The following is a 15,654-nucleotide window of genomic DNA, read 5'->3' as shown; positions in this document are numbered from 1 at the left end:
CTAACAGAGGGAGAGGTGGGGAGGCAGGGGGAGAGAGGATGTTGCATTATTCATTCTGGAGGGATAGTGCAGAGAATGAGGGATCAGCCAGGAATTGCGCAGGCAGAGAGGAGGAACGGAAAAAGAGGAGAGGTGCTATGAGCACAAGAAAAAAAAACATTTATTCAGTAAAACAAAATGAAAGTGCAAGACAGCTGCAACACGAGCAAGGAAAAAAAAAGGTGAAATGGTGACAGGTGAAAGAAAAACAAGAGGAAGAAGGTGAAAGGATAAAAAGGTAGATATCAGCCAAAGAGAGAAGGTGGGAGGAGAGAGAGGTGTATGTGGAGAGGGATGTGTTGCAGCTCAGCGTGGCACTGCAGTAAGAAAGGGGAACAGAGATGCAGAACTATCCCTTACAGCTCAATAAATATTAATGTTTGACTCTGCAGCGATACGTTGTTAGAGAGGTTGTATGGAGGCTACAAGGCAGGACTTAAAGAACTCTCTGCGGCTCTCTGCAGTTGTGAAAGTATGAAGGATGTTGCATACTGAAATCAATGGCACATCGCCTCCCACGTCCTTGTGATAACTCAGATCCTAGTCACAAGGGGTTTATTTGTTTAATGCAGTTCTTTCTGTTAACAAAGGGACTAACAACACTATATCACCCACTGTTTAGGCTACCCAGTGCATTTCAATAAATTGTGTGTACCACAATGCATGCTTTTGTAAATGTGCCTTTGTAAAATATGTAGTGTATTAATAAATATTAAAATCCTTCCCAGGCTAGAGAAAGTACATTTAAATTTCTGTCTTGCAGTAACAGTACTCCCCACCTAGAGGGCATCCATCCAGACAGTTTTTCCAATATATACTGTGGGCTGCATCATGAGATACTGTACCTTTTATTAATCCTGGCTTTTTTAATGAATAATTCACTTATAAACTCACTTTTGATGTTTGTGGTATGCTCTCTACACTGCTGGGAAGTATCTTTACTTTTAGACAGTATGTGATAAATGAAAGCTATTTATGATTTACTTCTATATGAAGGAAGCTTATGCTGTATTATTGTATGGTAGGCTTGGTTCTGATCATCCATGGAATTATAGGACAATCCTGGACAAGGAGGTATAAAAAGAGATCCCACAGTTGGCTTTGTGTACAAATACTCTCTGGTATCAATAAAGGTTGCCCTGATGGTGCCATCTCCGTGGTGTTAGAGCAGCAATAACCTTCCATATTGATACTCCGTTTGTTGTCAACTCTAGCGCCACTGTTACAGACACTGGCAACACTCCCCTGCTTGATCTGCACCGGGCCAGCGAGCTCTGTGATGCAACAGTCCGAAACTCCCAGTCAGCACCAAGTGACAAGAGACAGATAGCCACTTCATTCCTCTTGCTTCTCCTGTTCTCACATTCACAGCAGAGTATGGATCACAGTGAGTATGGATCTCAATCCATACTCACAGAGTATGGATTGAGATCCCTTGGAACTAAATTCTTGGCTCAAATGTATATAACATGGGTATGGGTGGGATAAATAGATTAAAATATTTGATAACATGTTGTATTGAATGAGGGTAAAAAACACCATCTTAACCACACAACACAATACAACAACATGCATAATCCTGCACAACTGTTTGTCCAGACAAGCAATCATTTGCAGCAGTTTGTCATGTTATATTTTTTTCTTTTCAAATCTCCTTTTCCCTGCACTTCCTCTCGGCTGTTTGCAGTTTATCCATGTACTTGCTATGTGATCCTCTTTTTCTTTGTGCACCAAACTCAAGACTACTCTATTTCTGTACTATTCCTATCGCTCCTTATTTTGCTCTTCTAATATTCCCTTGCTTCCATGTGATGCTTTCCCCTAATCTTCCTATGACTATACTCCAGCTTTAAAACTATACCCTACCCTATACACTACCCTCGTCTCTCCTTAATGTCACAATCTTTCTAATTTATTCTCCATATTCGCCCTCCATGCTCTGTTTACTCTCCCTGGTACAGACATAAAACATTCAAATCATCTTTCCTTCTGCTAAGCTAAAAGACAGAGATACTGTACACACTGCAATCCCTGTGCCACACTATAAAAGTGCTGGAGAATGTTTCCACTTGACAAGAAACAGCGATCTTTTCCATATTAGTCTGTTGATACATTAACATGCAGGAAAGCAGCCCTGTCTGCCAATCTTTTTGTTCATCCTCAGTGCTGACCCAGCCTATATCACAGAGACATTTTCACCACTATTGTTGTTTACTCCTTGCCCTTTCTGTCAATGCAGTAGCGCAGTACTGGAAAAAGTGCTATCACATGAATATTATAGATTATAGTCAGGAGGCAGTGTTCAGGAATTGTGTGGGTGTTTACCAAGGCTTATTGATATGATTAAATGTCATTGTTACAGTTAAGGTGAGAACTTTGTGTGGGTGCAATAAAGGTTTCATGTCAGATTGACTGCTGCAGCATCTTGGGAATTATAGATAGGTGAGTTTTTTGAAGGGTCTTATTTAAGAGAAATAAAAGCAAATGGCTTTTTAAAGAGGTATTTTTAACAACCCTGCAAAATTTGGACACTGTAAACCTCCATTAAAATGGGAATTTTAAAAGGAACCACATCTTCATTCTGCCGTGGGCAAACGTTCTGCAAAAACTGATCATTAGAGTAACTGTAACAAATAATGTTCTGCTTCATAAGGACAAAAAAGGTACAGTAACACAACCTTTTGAGGAAGATTCTGTTTTTTAAAAGTGAAAACTATCTTCTTCGAACGTTTATGCATACCTGAACATATAATGGAACATGTGTTTCTCATTGAAAACATAAGTTTACAAAATTCAAAATGGAAGAGGGATAAAAACAAAATTAGAGAAGATTGAGAAATATGAAATAAAAAGCTGTTGTATGTCTCTAATAATGCGAACTATACCCTGCAATGTAGTAAATAACATTGATACTGTATATTGATGTACAGGTATATTGAATCTGCTTGTGTCAGTGATCAGGTTATATTTTTATAGATTCATTATGTAACATTGTATCCTGATTTATTTTTGTTGTCAAGGTATTGTGTTTACTTTTATATTCTGGCTATCGATCTATCCTGTAAAATGACCCAAATAGGAGTCCTGCAGTCCAGCTTCAGTCAATAAGTTCCCTGTCTATGTTACTACATTTCCAGTAGCCCACTTAAAAACTCTGCTCCTCTCTAAAGTACCAAGACACCCGCCCTCCCAGAAAAAAAACAGAAAGCTCTTTTCTGCTGTTGTAAACCCCGGAGTAGGCACAATCTGATCTGCTTGCTTCTTGTCCTTCACAAGATGCAGTTGCTAACAGGCGAAACATAATATTTATCAATTGCAAGATCTCCCTGAACAGCCTAATGTTGTGTTTTACAGTTCCACTGGAAGCAGGTGATCAGTAAAGGCTCTGTACTGCTTCTTCATGTTCCACAGCTACCAAAAGGAGGAGGTCTGCTGCTATTCTGTCCTGAATGTGTAACAGTATTGTTATCAATGTACAAAAAACATGATCTCCTCCATGATAGATCTTCTTAGTCTTCAACTGGAACTGGCTTCTGGCATCTTTCCCTTACCACTGTTTGAGAAGATACAGTCTGCTCTATTAACTTAACTTTTAGCCCTCGCCTGTTCCTTCAATGTTCCCTCACAGGCTGTTTCTGTTGTGTTTAAAATAATTTACCTAACTACCTGGGGTTGAACGACAGGGCATAGCATATGGCTATAGAATCAGATTATGTTTCATGGTGATGTAGGCTGGATATCTGAGTGTTAGCTGGACATCTCGCGCTTGACAGGTAAGAATGCTGAGCATTGAAGGTTAGCAGACTGGGACAAGAACTGCCCCTCTGCCAAACAGAACCACAGCTTCCATTCATAGATTTCACAGATCTATAGCAAAATCCATACATTCAGTCTTGCTTTCAGTCTGGAGGACAGACAGACAGGACTAACAACACATCATGACATGTTTGCAAAAATCATGATGTAGTGTTGCATCTGTGACTCTAGACAGTGCATTTGAGCAAGTACTTAAAACAGTGATGTTTAAAACTGATAGAAAAAACTGATGCATTATATGATTTAATTAAACTTGACCGGACTTTAAGTGTTCCATCTGAGGGATGATCAACAAGCACTGCATTAATGACTTTTTTAATAATATTGATTGTGAATATCTCCACACATTCCTAATGAAATTAGTGACAATTTAAATTATGCTGGAAAGCAGATCTAGGCCGAACTGGATTTTACCAATATTTGTATCATATGATACATTCACTGGAAATGCAGGAAATTAACAAAAAATGAACTTCATTGTTGCCTTTATTCTGGAAGTTACGTTAAAACCTTTTATGCACTGAAATCAATGGATGTTCATTACGCTGGCAAATAAAAATGTTTAATCCAATATGTGAAGTTGTAAGAGTGTGTGATTTAATTGGTGTTATACTGTAGTTCAGTACACAAAAAGCTTGATATTTTTCATTTACTCTTATAAAATGAACTACCATCCTGTGGACACGTCAAACCCCTTGGCCTGGGGAAACTAACCTCTGACCTCTGCGGAGAACTGTGCTGAGTGCCGTGTCACAAATTGCTGCAGCTGCTGGTCAAGGTCACAGGAAGTGAGGTCGATATCCCATGACCGAATTCCTGTCAAAAGAACAAGGACAATCAGTAAAGCAGGAGACAGAGAAAAAAAATATTTTACACTATGGAAAACACAAAATTTTCCATAGTGTAAAATAACCGGCTATCTGTAGTAATAAAAGAGAGACCTTTCTATCTTGGGTTGTGTCTGCCTTTGGAAATCTCTGAAGAATTAGGGACATGAACACCCTGCATTGACAAGCTTCTTCTGATCAATCATTTTGTCTGACAGAACATACACAGGTAAGAGCTGGATATTAAAATGAGATGAGCAAGACTGGAAGATCTTCTTATCACTAGGCAGGTGCCTTAGAAGGCTATACAGAGGCAGCATGAAAACTGGAGTTTTCTCAGAATAACAAGTAATTCTCTGCAAAAATTGAAGCCCATCTCCATAGTTAGAAGGTGACATGTTGGATTCATTCAGTGAAGCAGCCCTGCTGTCAGGTTTCATTATAGAGCAGGCACACAGTAATGAGAGGACCCTTTGCCACTGCAATCTCACTTTCGTACTGTTCTGTAATTTTCCACACAGCTCATACTTATTGAGAGGCATAACACAGAGCTTGAATGTCATACTTATAAAGGTTTGTAATATGTTTCACCATAGTGCATACTTTTACCACAATTTCACTTTGCTTTAGCGTGGATGACCATAGTAAACATTTGCCTAGTGGTTTAATGTTCAACAACAATCAGGAATTCTTTTCATTCTTCCCCCTTGCATTTCTTATTTAACATGTTGGTTTTGCTTTCAAGTTATTATACCGTGCAGAACCAAGTTCCCTGATTTCCAAACTGTAACGCTTTCCAGTCATCATTTCATTTTTTCTTAGTGTTACTACAGCTAATAGTGACTGGCTATTTTGTAACTGATTGACTGATGAAGGTCACCATCCTGCCATGTCAGAAGGAAGAAGACTAATTTCCACCAACACAACCAGGATGTGAAATGCAACAGCACATCCTGCCACAGGTGTACAGCAGGTTGAGCCAAATGAACTCTCCAGTGTCCTTGATGTCTTCACGGCTCTTTTAAGCCCTGATGGACAGTCTCTTTAATGCTGAGTAATGCTTTCAAAATGCTTCAAAAATGTTTGCAGTGAAAAACACATTGAAATCCAACGCGTACAAAATGGTCACAGACACCACAAACCTTCCTTACAGCTCATTCACCACTAAGCTACTCAAATGAATGTTACAGTGGATCAAGGGTAAATAAAGATCTACTGTATTTTAAAAGGTCATCACTCATAATGCTTTACAATATAAAAGAGAATGCAATCACACCTGCATTCATGCTGTTTCAGACACACACACTGTCTCTTTGGCTCTATCTGAGCATGTCCGCTGCTGTCTCACTGCGGTTAGCAGCTGCATGTCCTGTTCCTGTCTGATTTGCTCAGGGTGCAGAGCTCATTAAAGCTCCCTGGCTTTCTCAGAGTGGGATGATCTGCAATGGGAAAATGGTGCCTACCTCCCTCCAGCCCACTGCTTTCCCACAGAGTTTTAACAGCACTTGAAAGGGAATAACAAATGCTGAAATTTCCAAGGATCCCAGCAGAACCTGGTATAAACAATTCTGAGACTATTCAGCAGTTTTTGTCATATTTGTCATAGATCTTTCTTACATGGTAGAATAGGAACTGGGCAGAGACAGAATGGCTACCACGTGCAAAGCCATTGAACTACGTAGGCTTCTTTAATCTAATCTAAACATAAGCTTTAGCCAATGCTTGTATCCTAAATAGCCCATCTTTCAACTTTAATGGCTAGCCTTAAAACCACTGTAAACTCCAAATCAGAGGCATATCATTAGCACCCTGATACCCTTTTATTGTTGTCTGGCAAGCAAGTATTTTCTTTTGTAAAAACATATCTCAAGCACTCTCAAATATACAGATATAAAGACCTTTGTAACAAAATGGGTTTTGCATAAATAAAACTCAGCAATCATAAGGTACTTTATGATTAAGGTACCAAAGACACTGTGTGTACCAGCTATGCAGTTTTATTCATCATTAATCTCTGGTGCAACATATTTAATTTTGATTGGTTTTCAATGAACGCATTTCTTATTGGCTGCCTGTCAAAGCATGGCACACGTTTGCGCAGTAAGAGGCCATGAATGTTTATCAGAATGCAGCACAGTGAGCTGTGACTGTGACGAAAAGAGAGAGAAAGAAATCATTGTCTTCATTACAATGTCAAGGGCATTCTCTCACAGCTGCCACTGTGCATGGGGAGCTATCACTGACTCAATGACGCCTCCGAATCTCATCGTATTTCATTGTAACTCAATTTGCGTCCCATGCGTTTGGTCTATAAATCTATATCCACACGCTGGCTGGAGATCATTTGTTGACAACAGCCTTTTCTGGTCCCTATTAAGAATCTATTGTAAATCAGTATGTATGAGTCACAATTCCCAAACTGGTTAGAAAACTTTAAACAGATGTCTGAAAAACAGGAAATTGCAAAGAAAATTATAAGACTCCATCCATGCATTTTCAGTATTTGTGGATGTAAAACCTAAATATTTATTGAGAAGACTTTCTTGGATGCCCTCTTTGGACATCTATGTGATAATGCTATATTTGTGCTATATTTGCTGTTCTGACATAACAAATTGCATTTTCAGTTCAAATTCCATTACACATCAGATCTCATTCTTACTGTGAAAACTAACCTACTGTATAGACACCTAAAGAAAGTGAAACAGTGTTGTTTAGAATGATGTGCAACTATTCCACATATTTGCAAACTATTATTTTGTTGGATCTCTTTTTAATTGGGAATATCCTAGAATCCATAAGCTTTGGTGCAGATGATTAAGCTATAGTGAATCCTGGAATGGATTAAACTACATGCAAAGGGAATCTTATCTGCTACACTAAGTCCTAATGTGATCAGAAAGTATTATCTGCACACTGTTGCACCCTGCTTGCTGTAAGAGGTTGATGTTTAGAGACCATGAGCCTGACCACCTGGTGTCTGTGGTGTATCCAAGCTGACGTTTGTGTTTGTTTCTTCGCATAAACAACAGTTCCATCCTTAGGTAGTGCAGATGCTTATGAATATTTGCTCCAGTATACAATGGTAAAAGTAGGACAAAAAAAATTAACCTTCATTGAAACCATTTAAAAAGCATGCTGGTGAAGAATAAAGCAAGGTAAAGCGTATAAAAATGACATTTCCACACCTCAGGTCTTGGGCTTCTCGGGCAGTGAGCTGTAACCTACCATAAGTCTACATGGTATGGAGGTGCAGGGATGCACAGGTTGATGTTGTGCACAGGGTTTGGGCTGAGTGCTGGCTGTGTCAGACAGCCAGTAATCTCATGCTTTGTTAGGAAGAATGGCTGCCTCTGTCAGGACAGATGTCTCTCAGGAGAGGAGTCAGTCCTGCTACCACAGCGGGAGGCCTCTGGTAATTCTCTGGGCCCTAATCTTTGCTTCCTGGTGGGTGGGAAGAACTTTAAGGTTTCATCAAAAAAGAAAACACAGTCACCTTAGTTCTTTCTTTCATAGTTATGACCTGGATAAAGGCACAATTCGTATGAGAGTTTTTGAAATTCCTGAGGAAAGGAGTATTATAGGCTGAAAAGCAAAACCAGGGGCAAAACTAAAAATGATAAGGGTTCATATCTGATTTAAGATTAATTGATATTTCACAGAAGTTTAATCTTGATAGAATTATCTTAATGCAGGCTGGGCAAATACAGCTGGATATGGAGCCAGCACTTTTACTTAACGCATTAAACCAGCTTGAAAGTGACAAATGGATTTATTGGCTGTAACTGTTTTTTATGTCTGATTAGTGGGAATAATACTTCACATTTTATCTTACTTGACCTGGATTGAGCTCTGACTTTGCCTCTACATTATAAACCCCTTTTTGAAAGATAAACAGGTATTAGCTCAATCTTTTGATTACTGGTATGCCCGAGGACTGTGAGGATATAAAGCTGTGTTTGCGCTGGCATAGATGAATCCATTGTTGTTGTTGTTTGTCATTGGCACAGCCGTCACGCTGTAAATTACAGGGCGCCAGTCTGAGTGCTTCCAAGTAGTTTGTGGGAGTGAGGCTGATGCCAGAACAGTGATCCATCACCCTGAGGCTCCTGGCATGGCGAGGTACGCAGTGAAGGCAGAATTGCATACAGAGAGGTTTCTGTCCCTCAGCAATTGTGTGACAAACACAGCAACCCTACCACGGCACTGCCCATCTGCCTCAGGCACCACTGCAGAGACTGGAGACTGCCGCAGAGCAAAAGTCATGCCACCGTGTTTATAAGACAACACCACCGGCATCCACACCACGGCACAGTTTACCTGCCTTCTAACCATTTCTTCCTGTCTTTACACTTTCTCCTCCCTCCCAGGTAATTCCTGCTAAAGAAATTCCATAACAAAATCTTTACGGAGCATTCTCCTAGGGCAATAAATCACACAGATGCCTGAAGGTCAAATATATTGCAGTTGTTATTCATACAACTTCAAGACAGGACCACGTTTTCCAAATTGGAATTGCAAACTACACCATAAATAGCTTGAATTTGTTATAAATCTAATCTACCTGTCTATATTTATTTACTCATATCAAATGAGCCCCTTATATTGATTGAAGATCTTCCTGATTACAAATAAAGTACCGAGGCCTTGAAGATTGGACTTTCTTGCTTATCACTATCCAGGCACCAAGAAGCTTACTATAAATCATAAAAATGTTCTGGAAACTTAAGTGTCTCGAGTTCACAACCGTTAAAAAGAGGAATTGATCTTATTATATATTTTGGTATCATAGCCATTTCTCTTGCGTGAATGTCTTTCTATTGTGCACAGTTTAAGGTGTCTCTGATCCCCGTATTAACAGAAATACTAAGCTTTTCATCATTTAGTAATTAAATATTACTATTGCTTTGTTTTAATTAGTGTTATATATTATAATATATTGCAGAGGTTATGTTGATATTACTACTTTTATACAGCTTTTATAAAAACTATTTTTTTATAAAAATAAAAAAATAGTTTTTTTTATGATATGACCAGCAGCCATATCACCCTGCAACTCACAACTGGCAACCCACTGAAGCTAAGCAGGTGTGAGCCTGGTCAGTACCGGGATGGGAGACCTCCTGGGAAAAACTAAGGTTGCTGCTGGAAGAGGTGTTAGTGGGGCCAGCGGGGGGCGCTCACCCTGCGGTCCATGTGGGTCCTAATGCCCCAGTATAGTGACGGGGACACTATACTGTAAACAGGCGCCGTCCTTCGGATGAGACGTAAAACCGAGGTCCTGACTCTCTGTGGTCATTAAAAATCCCAGGGTGCTTCTCGAAAAGAGTAGGGGTGTAACCCCGGTGTCCTGGCCAAAATTTCCAATTGGCCCTTACTAATCATGGCCTCCTAATAATCCCCCTCTATGAATTGGCTACATTACTCTGCTCTCCTCCCCACTGATAGCTGATGTGTGGTGAGCGTTCTGGCGCACTATGGCTGCCGTCGCATCATCCAGGTGGATGCTGCACATTGGTGGTGGTGGAGGGGAGTCCCCATTACCTGTAAAGCGCTTTGAGTGGAGTGTCCAGAAAAGCGCTATATAAGTGTAAGCAATTATTATTATTATTATTATTTTTCTTTCTTTAATTCATCCCATTGTTTTTGTTTTGCATTGTTAGGTTTTTCAACCTCTAAAACACTTATAGAGTTCTACAGAACGTTATAAAAAGATTCAAGCTGCAAACTAAAGGTATTTCTAGAAACACAGAGCTTTTTTGCAACAGAGACACTGGAACAGGAATCGCTGAATTGTTGATAATATTATAAAATGTGTTAATCAGTGCCATTTATCAACGTTCTTAGCAATGTTCCTATTTTTTATCCTATATTTATTCTATTTTGTTTAAATAATAACACCTGGTGCTACAACTATAATGAATTAAATTATGTTTGAAAAATTAACACAAATATTTGGTTCTCCATACTGTAAAATAAAATGCTGTTTCTGTCAGACAATAGCAAGACCTATAAATAACGAGTCATTTATTTACTGTAACCAGTGTATGCAATCACAACTTATTGTACATACTATAAGAAGCACTTTATTTGGATGTCTTAAAATAATGATTTTCATTTGTACGCTGTGTTTTGAAAATCTGGGAATTTCATAAATTGACTCTATATTCCTTGAGTGATTTTTACAGCATCGTCGTACAGACAACAGTGAGGCCTGTGTGTTGACCTTACAAAGAAACAAAGACTGCATGTTTCAAATGAAGTGTCAATGCCCCGCTGGTACCAACAATGTTTGTACATTAATTAAAAGGGTTTTTTTTCGTTTTAATTAAGTTCCTTAAGTTTTTAAGTTAAATTAAGTTTCCTGTTTGCATGCCAAAACTGTTCTTATGTGTTGTTGAATGTAGGCCTACAATACAGTGTTGCTTTACACTGCCAATAGTGCTTTTTTTCTGATGATATGCGATTCAGACTTGAATATTTATCATTCTAATGTTGCTTTAGGTGAGTTCTTGCATGACTTACATCTGCTGAAATGAACTCAGAAACCTATTCAGTGTAAACCTTCTGCAGGAGAAAAATGGTAAGGGCATCATATTTTATTATATAAATAACAGACAATATACTGTATACATAATAGACTTACCAAGCAAAGCAGGGACATACAGTATGTCACTAGGCTCTCATATTTTCCTATTATAGGAAACTTGCGTTTCCGTTGTCTCGACTTTCGTTTCTTATGTTTTCGTTCTTTTTTTCCCTGCTTTTTAAGTGGATTGTTTGGTTTGTGGTACCGGAAAGCCTTTATGAGCGGTGAAATGTAAATGAGCATGGAGTCAGTGGAACCCTCCCCATCCTTAAACATTTCATCACTCCAAACAGTGCAAAGTGGACTGCTGCCTCTCCGCAATATTATATAAATATAAATATTTTTTTATATATTTCTGCTGTCAGCGGTATTATTTGTTTATTAAGCACTGGGCCTTTAGGGATTGTTTCTCGGCCTTTGAATTTTTTCGACTGACGGCTGGCGTCGCAATGTGAATTGGTTATGAAGTCTGCGCAGGGATATCAGCTCCCTTGCTCTGCGATGTTTTCCTCCACACCGAAGGCAGAACTGAAGAACTGGAGGCAGAACTGGGGAACTTTTCGGTGCCTTACGAAGTATTTTAAATCGTTTCTGCTTCACGTGAATTCATCCTAACGGATGCGTCATTGGCATTTTGTTTACCCGTTTGTAAGCGTTGTTTTTATCCGTGATCTCGTGAGAATGTTAAGGTAGTGGAATCGTCTGGTTACCTATGTCCTCAGTCTTGCTGTATATCAAATCCAGACGTTGCTAGCAGTCCTGACCGGTGGTATTACGGTTTGGAAAGGTGGAGCCACAGTACAGGACGGAATAGCCATACAGAGGGTTGTGAGGTCCGCGCAGAAAATCACTGGGACCGAGCTACCCTCCATCGACCGGATATATCTCGACCGCTGCCACAACCGAGCTTGAGCTACTGTATACTTCGGGACCCAGTTCACCCTGGCCACGGTCTGTTTTCACCCCTGGGTTCTGGTAGGAGGTATCGCAGTATCAGAACACTGACCAATAGATTCAAAAACAGTTTCCTTCCCCAAGCAGTCCGTATCATAAACAGCTCAAATTACCACCTGCGCTTTTAGGTACTGCACTGTTTGCACTATGTCCTGTCTTGGCTGTATTATAACGTCTGTTGTCTAAATTTATTGTCCATGTCTGTTTGTCATGTCTGCCTGTTTTTCCTTCTCTACTGTTACTGGGTACAGCTGAACGAGTAAGTATTCCAATACACTTGTTGTATATGGCAAATAAAAAATCTTGAATCTTGAAGACAGTTTGATTTACAGTTTGGAAACAATCGGGAATGTTAGAAATGAATTAACTTTCTGGAGATTCTGCCTCTACAGGGCTAACAGGGTTGGGCTGTATTAAATAAGTTATTATTGCATTACATTTTCTTTTTTTAAAAAACAAGGCGTGATATGGTAGACCAGGATAAAATATGGCTTTTTTTTTCCAATTGCTTAGAATCTGTCGGAATTCAGAAAACCCTGGAGACTTCACTGACTTGAGTTTCTCTTGTTTCTTCTGCACCAGATGCCTAAACCAGCTAAACTTAGCCCTCTCTCATCATTGCAAAAACTTGAACTTGGTGAAAGTTAGACTTTATAACCCAAGGATCTGCCTTCACGTGTTCCCTCGGCTAACGTTGCGTCAACTTGATTCTTCTTCCTGGTATGTTTTGCAGCCCCGACACCCTTTCCAGCACACTTGCGCATAGAGCGGTGCAGCGCGATAAAACTCGAGGGCATTCCTGCAGACTCACCCAGTTCGGTATGTTCTCTGACGGCTCGGAGCTGGTTTTCTGTTGCGACTTCCCCGATTACGATCAGCATGTAATACTTCCCCTGGCAGAACAGTGACGCCGCTCGCTGCTGCTGTCCTTGGTGCTGAAGCGGCTCCTGCAGCTCCTGGAGTCCCAGATGCGCACCGCTTTCGTCCTTCTCTGCCGCAGCCCGCGCCATCTCCATGGCAACAGCACCTAGAGCCGACGCCGGCCCCTCTTCCATCTCCATGACAACTGCTGCCACGAGCTCTCCGCGAGACGGAAAACTAGGGGAGGTCCCGGTGGGAGGGGCGCACTGCACATTTAAAGAGCCATTTGCTCGTTTGTGATTGGCTACTGGCGCATGCGGATGTTTGATGTCACGGTCATCCAATAGACGTGCACAGAGGGCGGTTCCTCGTAACACTAGTAAACCCACGTCTTCCAATACAACATATTGATTGCATCCGCGTGTCGTGGTCTGCGCTTAAATGACAAATTTATGACGTTTAGGTTGTAAGGATCAAATTCATCCGCAGTTAGGAATTGGAGCAATTTATGCTAACTCAAATCAACCAAATTTTGTTATTCATATTCTAATTTTATTCCTGTAACCCTAGCTTGCTGCCCATGGATCTTTCGAAATGATTTGTTCCCGTAAAATTGTTTTTGTTCAATGTAAAATGTTATTTCCTCTCAAATCACTTTAGATAAACCACTCTTAATGCGAGGATTCATATATTTTTATTAAGACACTCACGGCACAAATAGAACTATCATATTTAAAGCCATAGAGGCATACACAGTGGGGGAGGTACTGTAAACAAATAACAGCTGTGTCTAGGTTTGCTAAAGGACAGCGCCAGTAGACCATAGAACAGCACTTAAAGAGCCTGGCACACGTTTCCTTTACCCAAAGCGTGACCTTGTAGGCTACAGACCCTCTGTGTCGGGCATCAGAGCTACTGTTGACAGCACACTGTGAGAAATGCTGACACAGCTCTCGAAATACGCCAAACTCTCACTCCCAGTAGGGTTATCAGACGGGGCTGTGGCCGGCTTTCATTAGTTCTTGCGCTGGGGTTTATTTAAATTATTTTTTAAACAACCCCTGACAGTGTTGGAGAGATCGTTTTCATTATCCGTGTTGCTGATGTCAGCTCTGTGCCTTTACTTCAATCTGTTTCTGTTTATGCGGGTGTCGGTAAGTATGGAATATGTCAGAGACACCTGGGCGGTGCAGAATACACACCGAAATCACGAGGCCTCCGTCTCGCATAAGTAAATACGAGCCGTGTCATCATCTGAGTAGAGTCATCAACGGTCATTTCTCAGAAGGTAAAAATAGAAAAATACTTTCACAAGAAGATACAATTACGTGTAGCTTCAGTATACTTCCGGTTACCTCTTCACGTGGGTATATTCTGCCTCTAACTACAGTATATCCCTTCGAAACAGGTTCTACGTTAATAACTGGCCTCAAAGTCTGTTGTAACACATCTACAATGGCAGCAACCTTAATGACCCCACTTTTAGCTTGGGAAGTGTGGTTCTCAATGTCACACTCTTGGGCCATTGTGACATCCATGATTCATGTTGTTTAATTATTAAGAAGCAATAAATCTCATCCTGAAATCATCTTGTCTCTACTGATGTTAAGTTATTGCAGAGATGAGTCGGCACTCGTTCGGTTCCCCTCATTTGTATTCAACATCTGAAGAGCCTAGAATGTAGACAAACGTTCAGCCAGACTGTTTTACAATGAAGAATGTTCTGAATCACTTTTGCTCTTTTGTTTAAAGGCATGAGGGTCTATGTATACAGCATACACACAAAGCTAGCAACCAACGTGTAACCTGAGTTTAAGCAGTTTTCATCCAAGCGTGTTGTTTGCTACACGGCCGGCAGAGCTTTACTTTCTCAAGGTCAAAGCAAATATACTCAACAAATGTCTCTGGGAAATTAAAAAAAAGATAAAGTGGGAGAAAGAGTGATTATTATTATTGTTGTTGTTTTCAAAATGAGCAGGAGAACAGGAGATATCCCACACATCCACTTATTCTCCAGGGAATGACACTGCACTGCAGCAATCAGCTCTATCTGGGCAATAATCCAGAGAGAGAGAGAGAGAGAGAGAGAGGAGGGGTGGGGGAAAACAGAATCAGACAGAGAAAGAAACAGAATTATGGACACAGATTGAAGGAAAAAAAGAACAGAGAATAAAGTCAGGAAAGAGAAGGAGAGGCAGGTTAGAAAAGGTAAGGAGAATGGGAGGCACAAGGGGAAGGAGAAAGGGGCTCAGATGAGTTTATCGGATAGCACCACTGTGATCTGAAATGTAACACCATATCAGTATATGTAGTTCTGATCCTTATTTTGCCTGATATCATAGTTAATATCACGGTCCGAATGATATTAACTTTAAGTACTTTATTCTCCAGCAAATCCAAACAGGGTGAAGCATTTTCTTTTGGAAAAGGATAATTATACAGTAATGGTTAGATATGACTAAATGCCATTTTAATGATGTTTCTACTATGATATGCTGCACTGGTTGTGCAACTGATTCTGCTCCATTGCAGTTCACTGTATCTGTGTATTAAATTAGTTCTATATTC

At 40.2% G+C, this 15,654-nt stretch overlaps 1 protein-coding gene across 1 annotated transcript in view; it reads right to left on the bottom strand.

Annotated features, from left to right (window-relative positions):
* Positions 1–13,372, bottom strand: part of map1aa (microtubule-associated protein 1Aa) — a 71,680-nt gene extending 58,308 nt beyond the window's left edge. Inside the window, exons 1-2 of the mRNA XM_069190608.1 lie at positions 13,037–13,372; positions 4,570–4,671 (exon numbers count right to left, since the gene is read on the bottom strand). Coding sequence (XP_069046709.1) covers positions 4,570–4,671; positions 13,037–13,286 — 352 coding nt within the window. The 5' untranslated portion in view covers positions 13,287–13,372. The remainder of the gene's footprint in view (positions 1–4,569; positions 4,672–13,036) is intronic.
* Between the last annotated feature and the right edge of the window lie 2,282 nt (positions 13,373–15,654).

The sequence above is a fragment of the Lepisosteus oculatus genome, chromosome 5, assembly GCF_040954835.1.
Source record: "Lepisosteus oculatus isolate fLepOcu1 chromosome 5, fLepOcu1.hap2, whole genome shotgun sequence".
Classification (NCBI taxonomy): Eukaryota; Metazoa; Chordata; class Actinopteri; order Semionotiformes; family Lepisosteidae; genus Lepisosteus; species Lepisosteus oculatus.
This window is presented reverse-complemented; position numbering and strand designations above follow the sequence as displayed.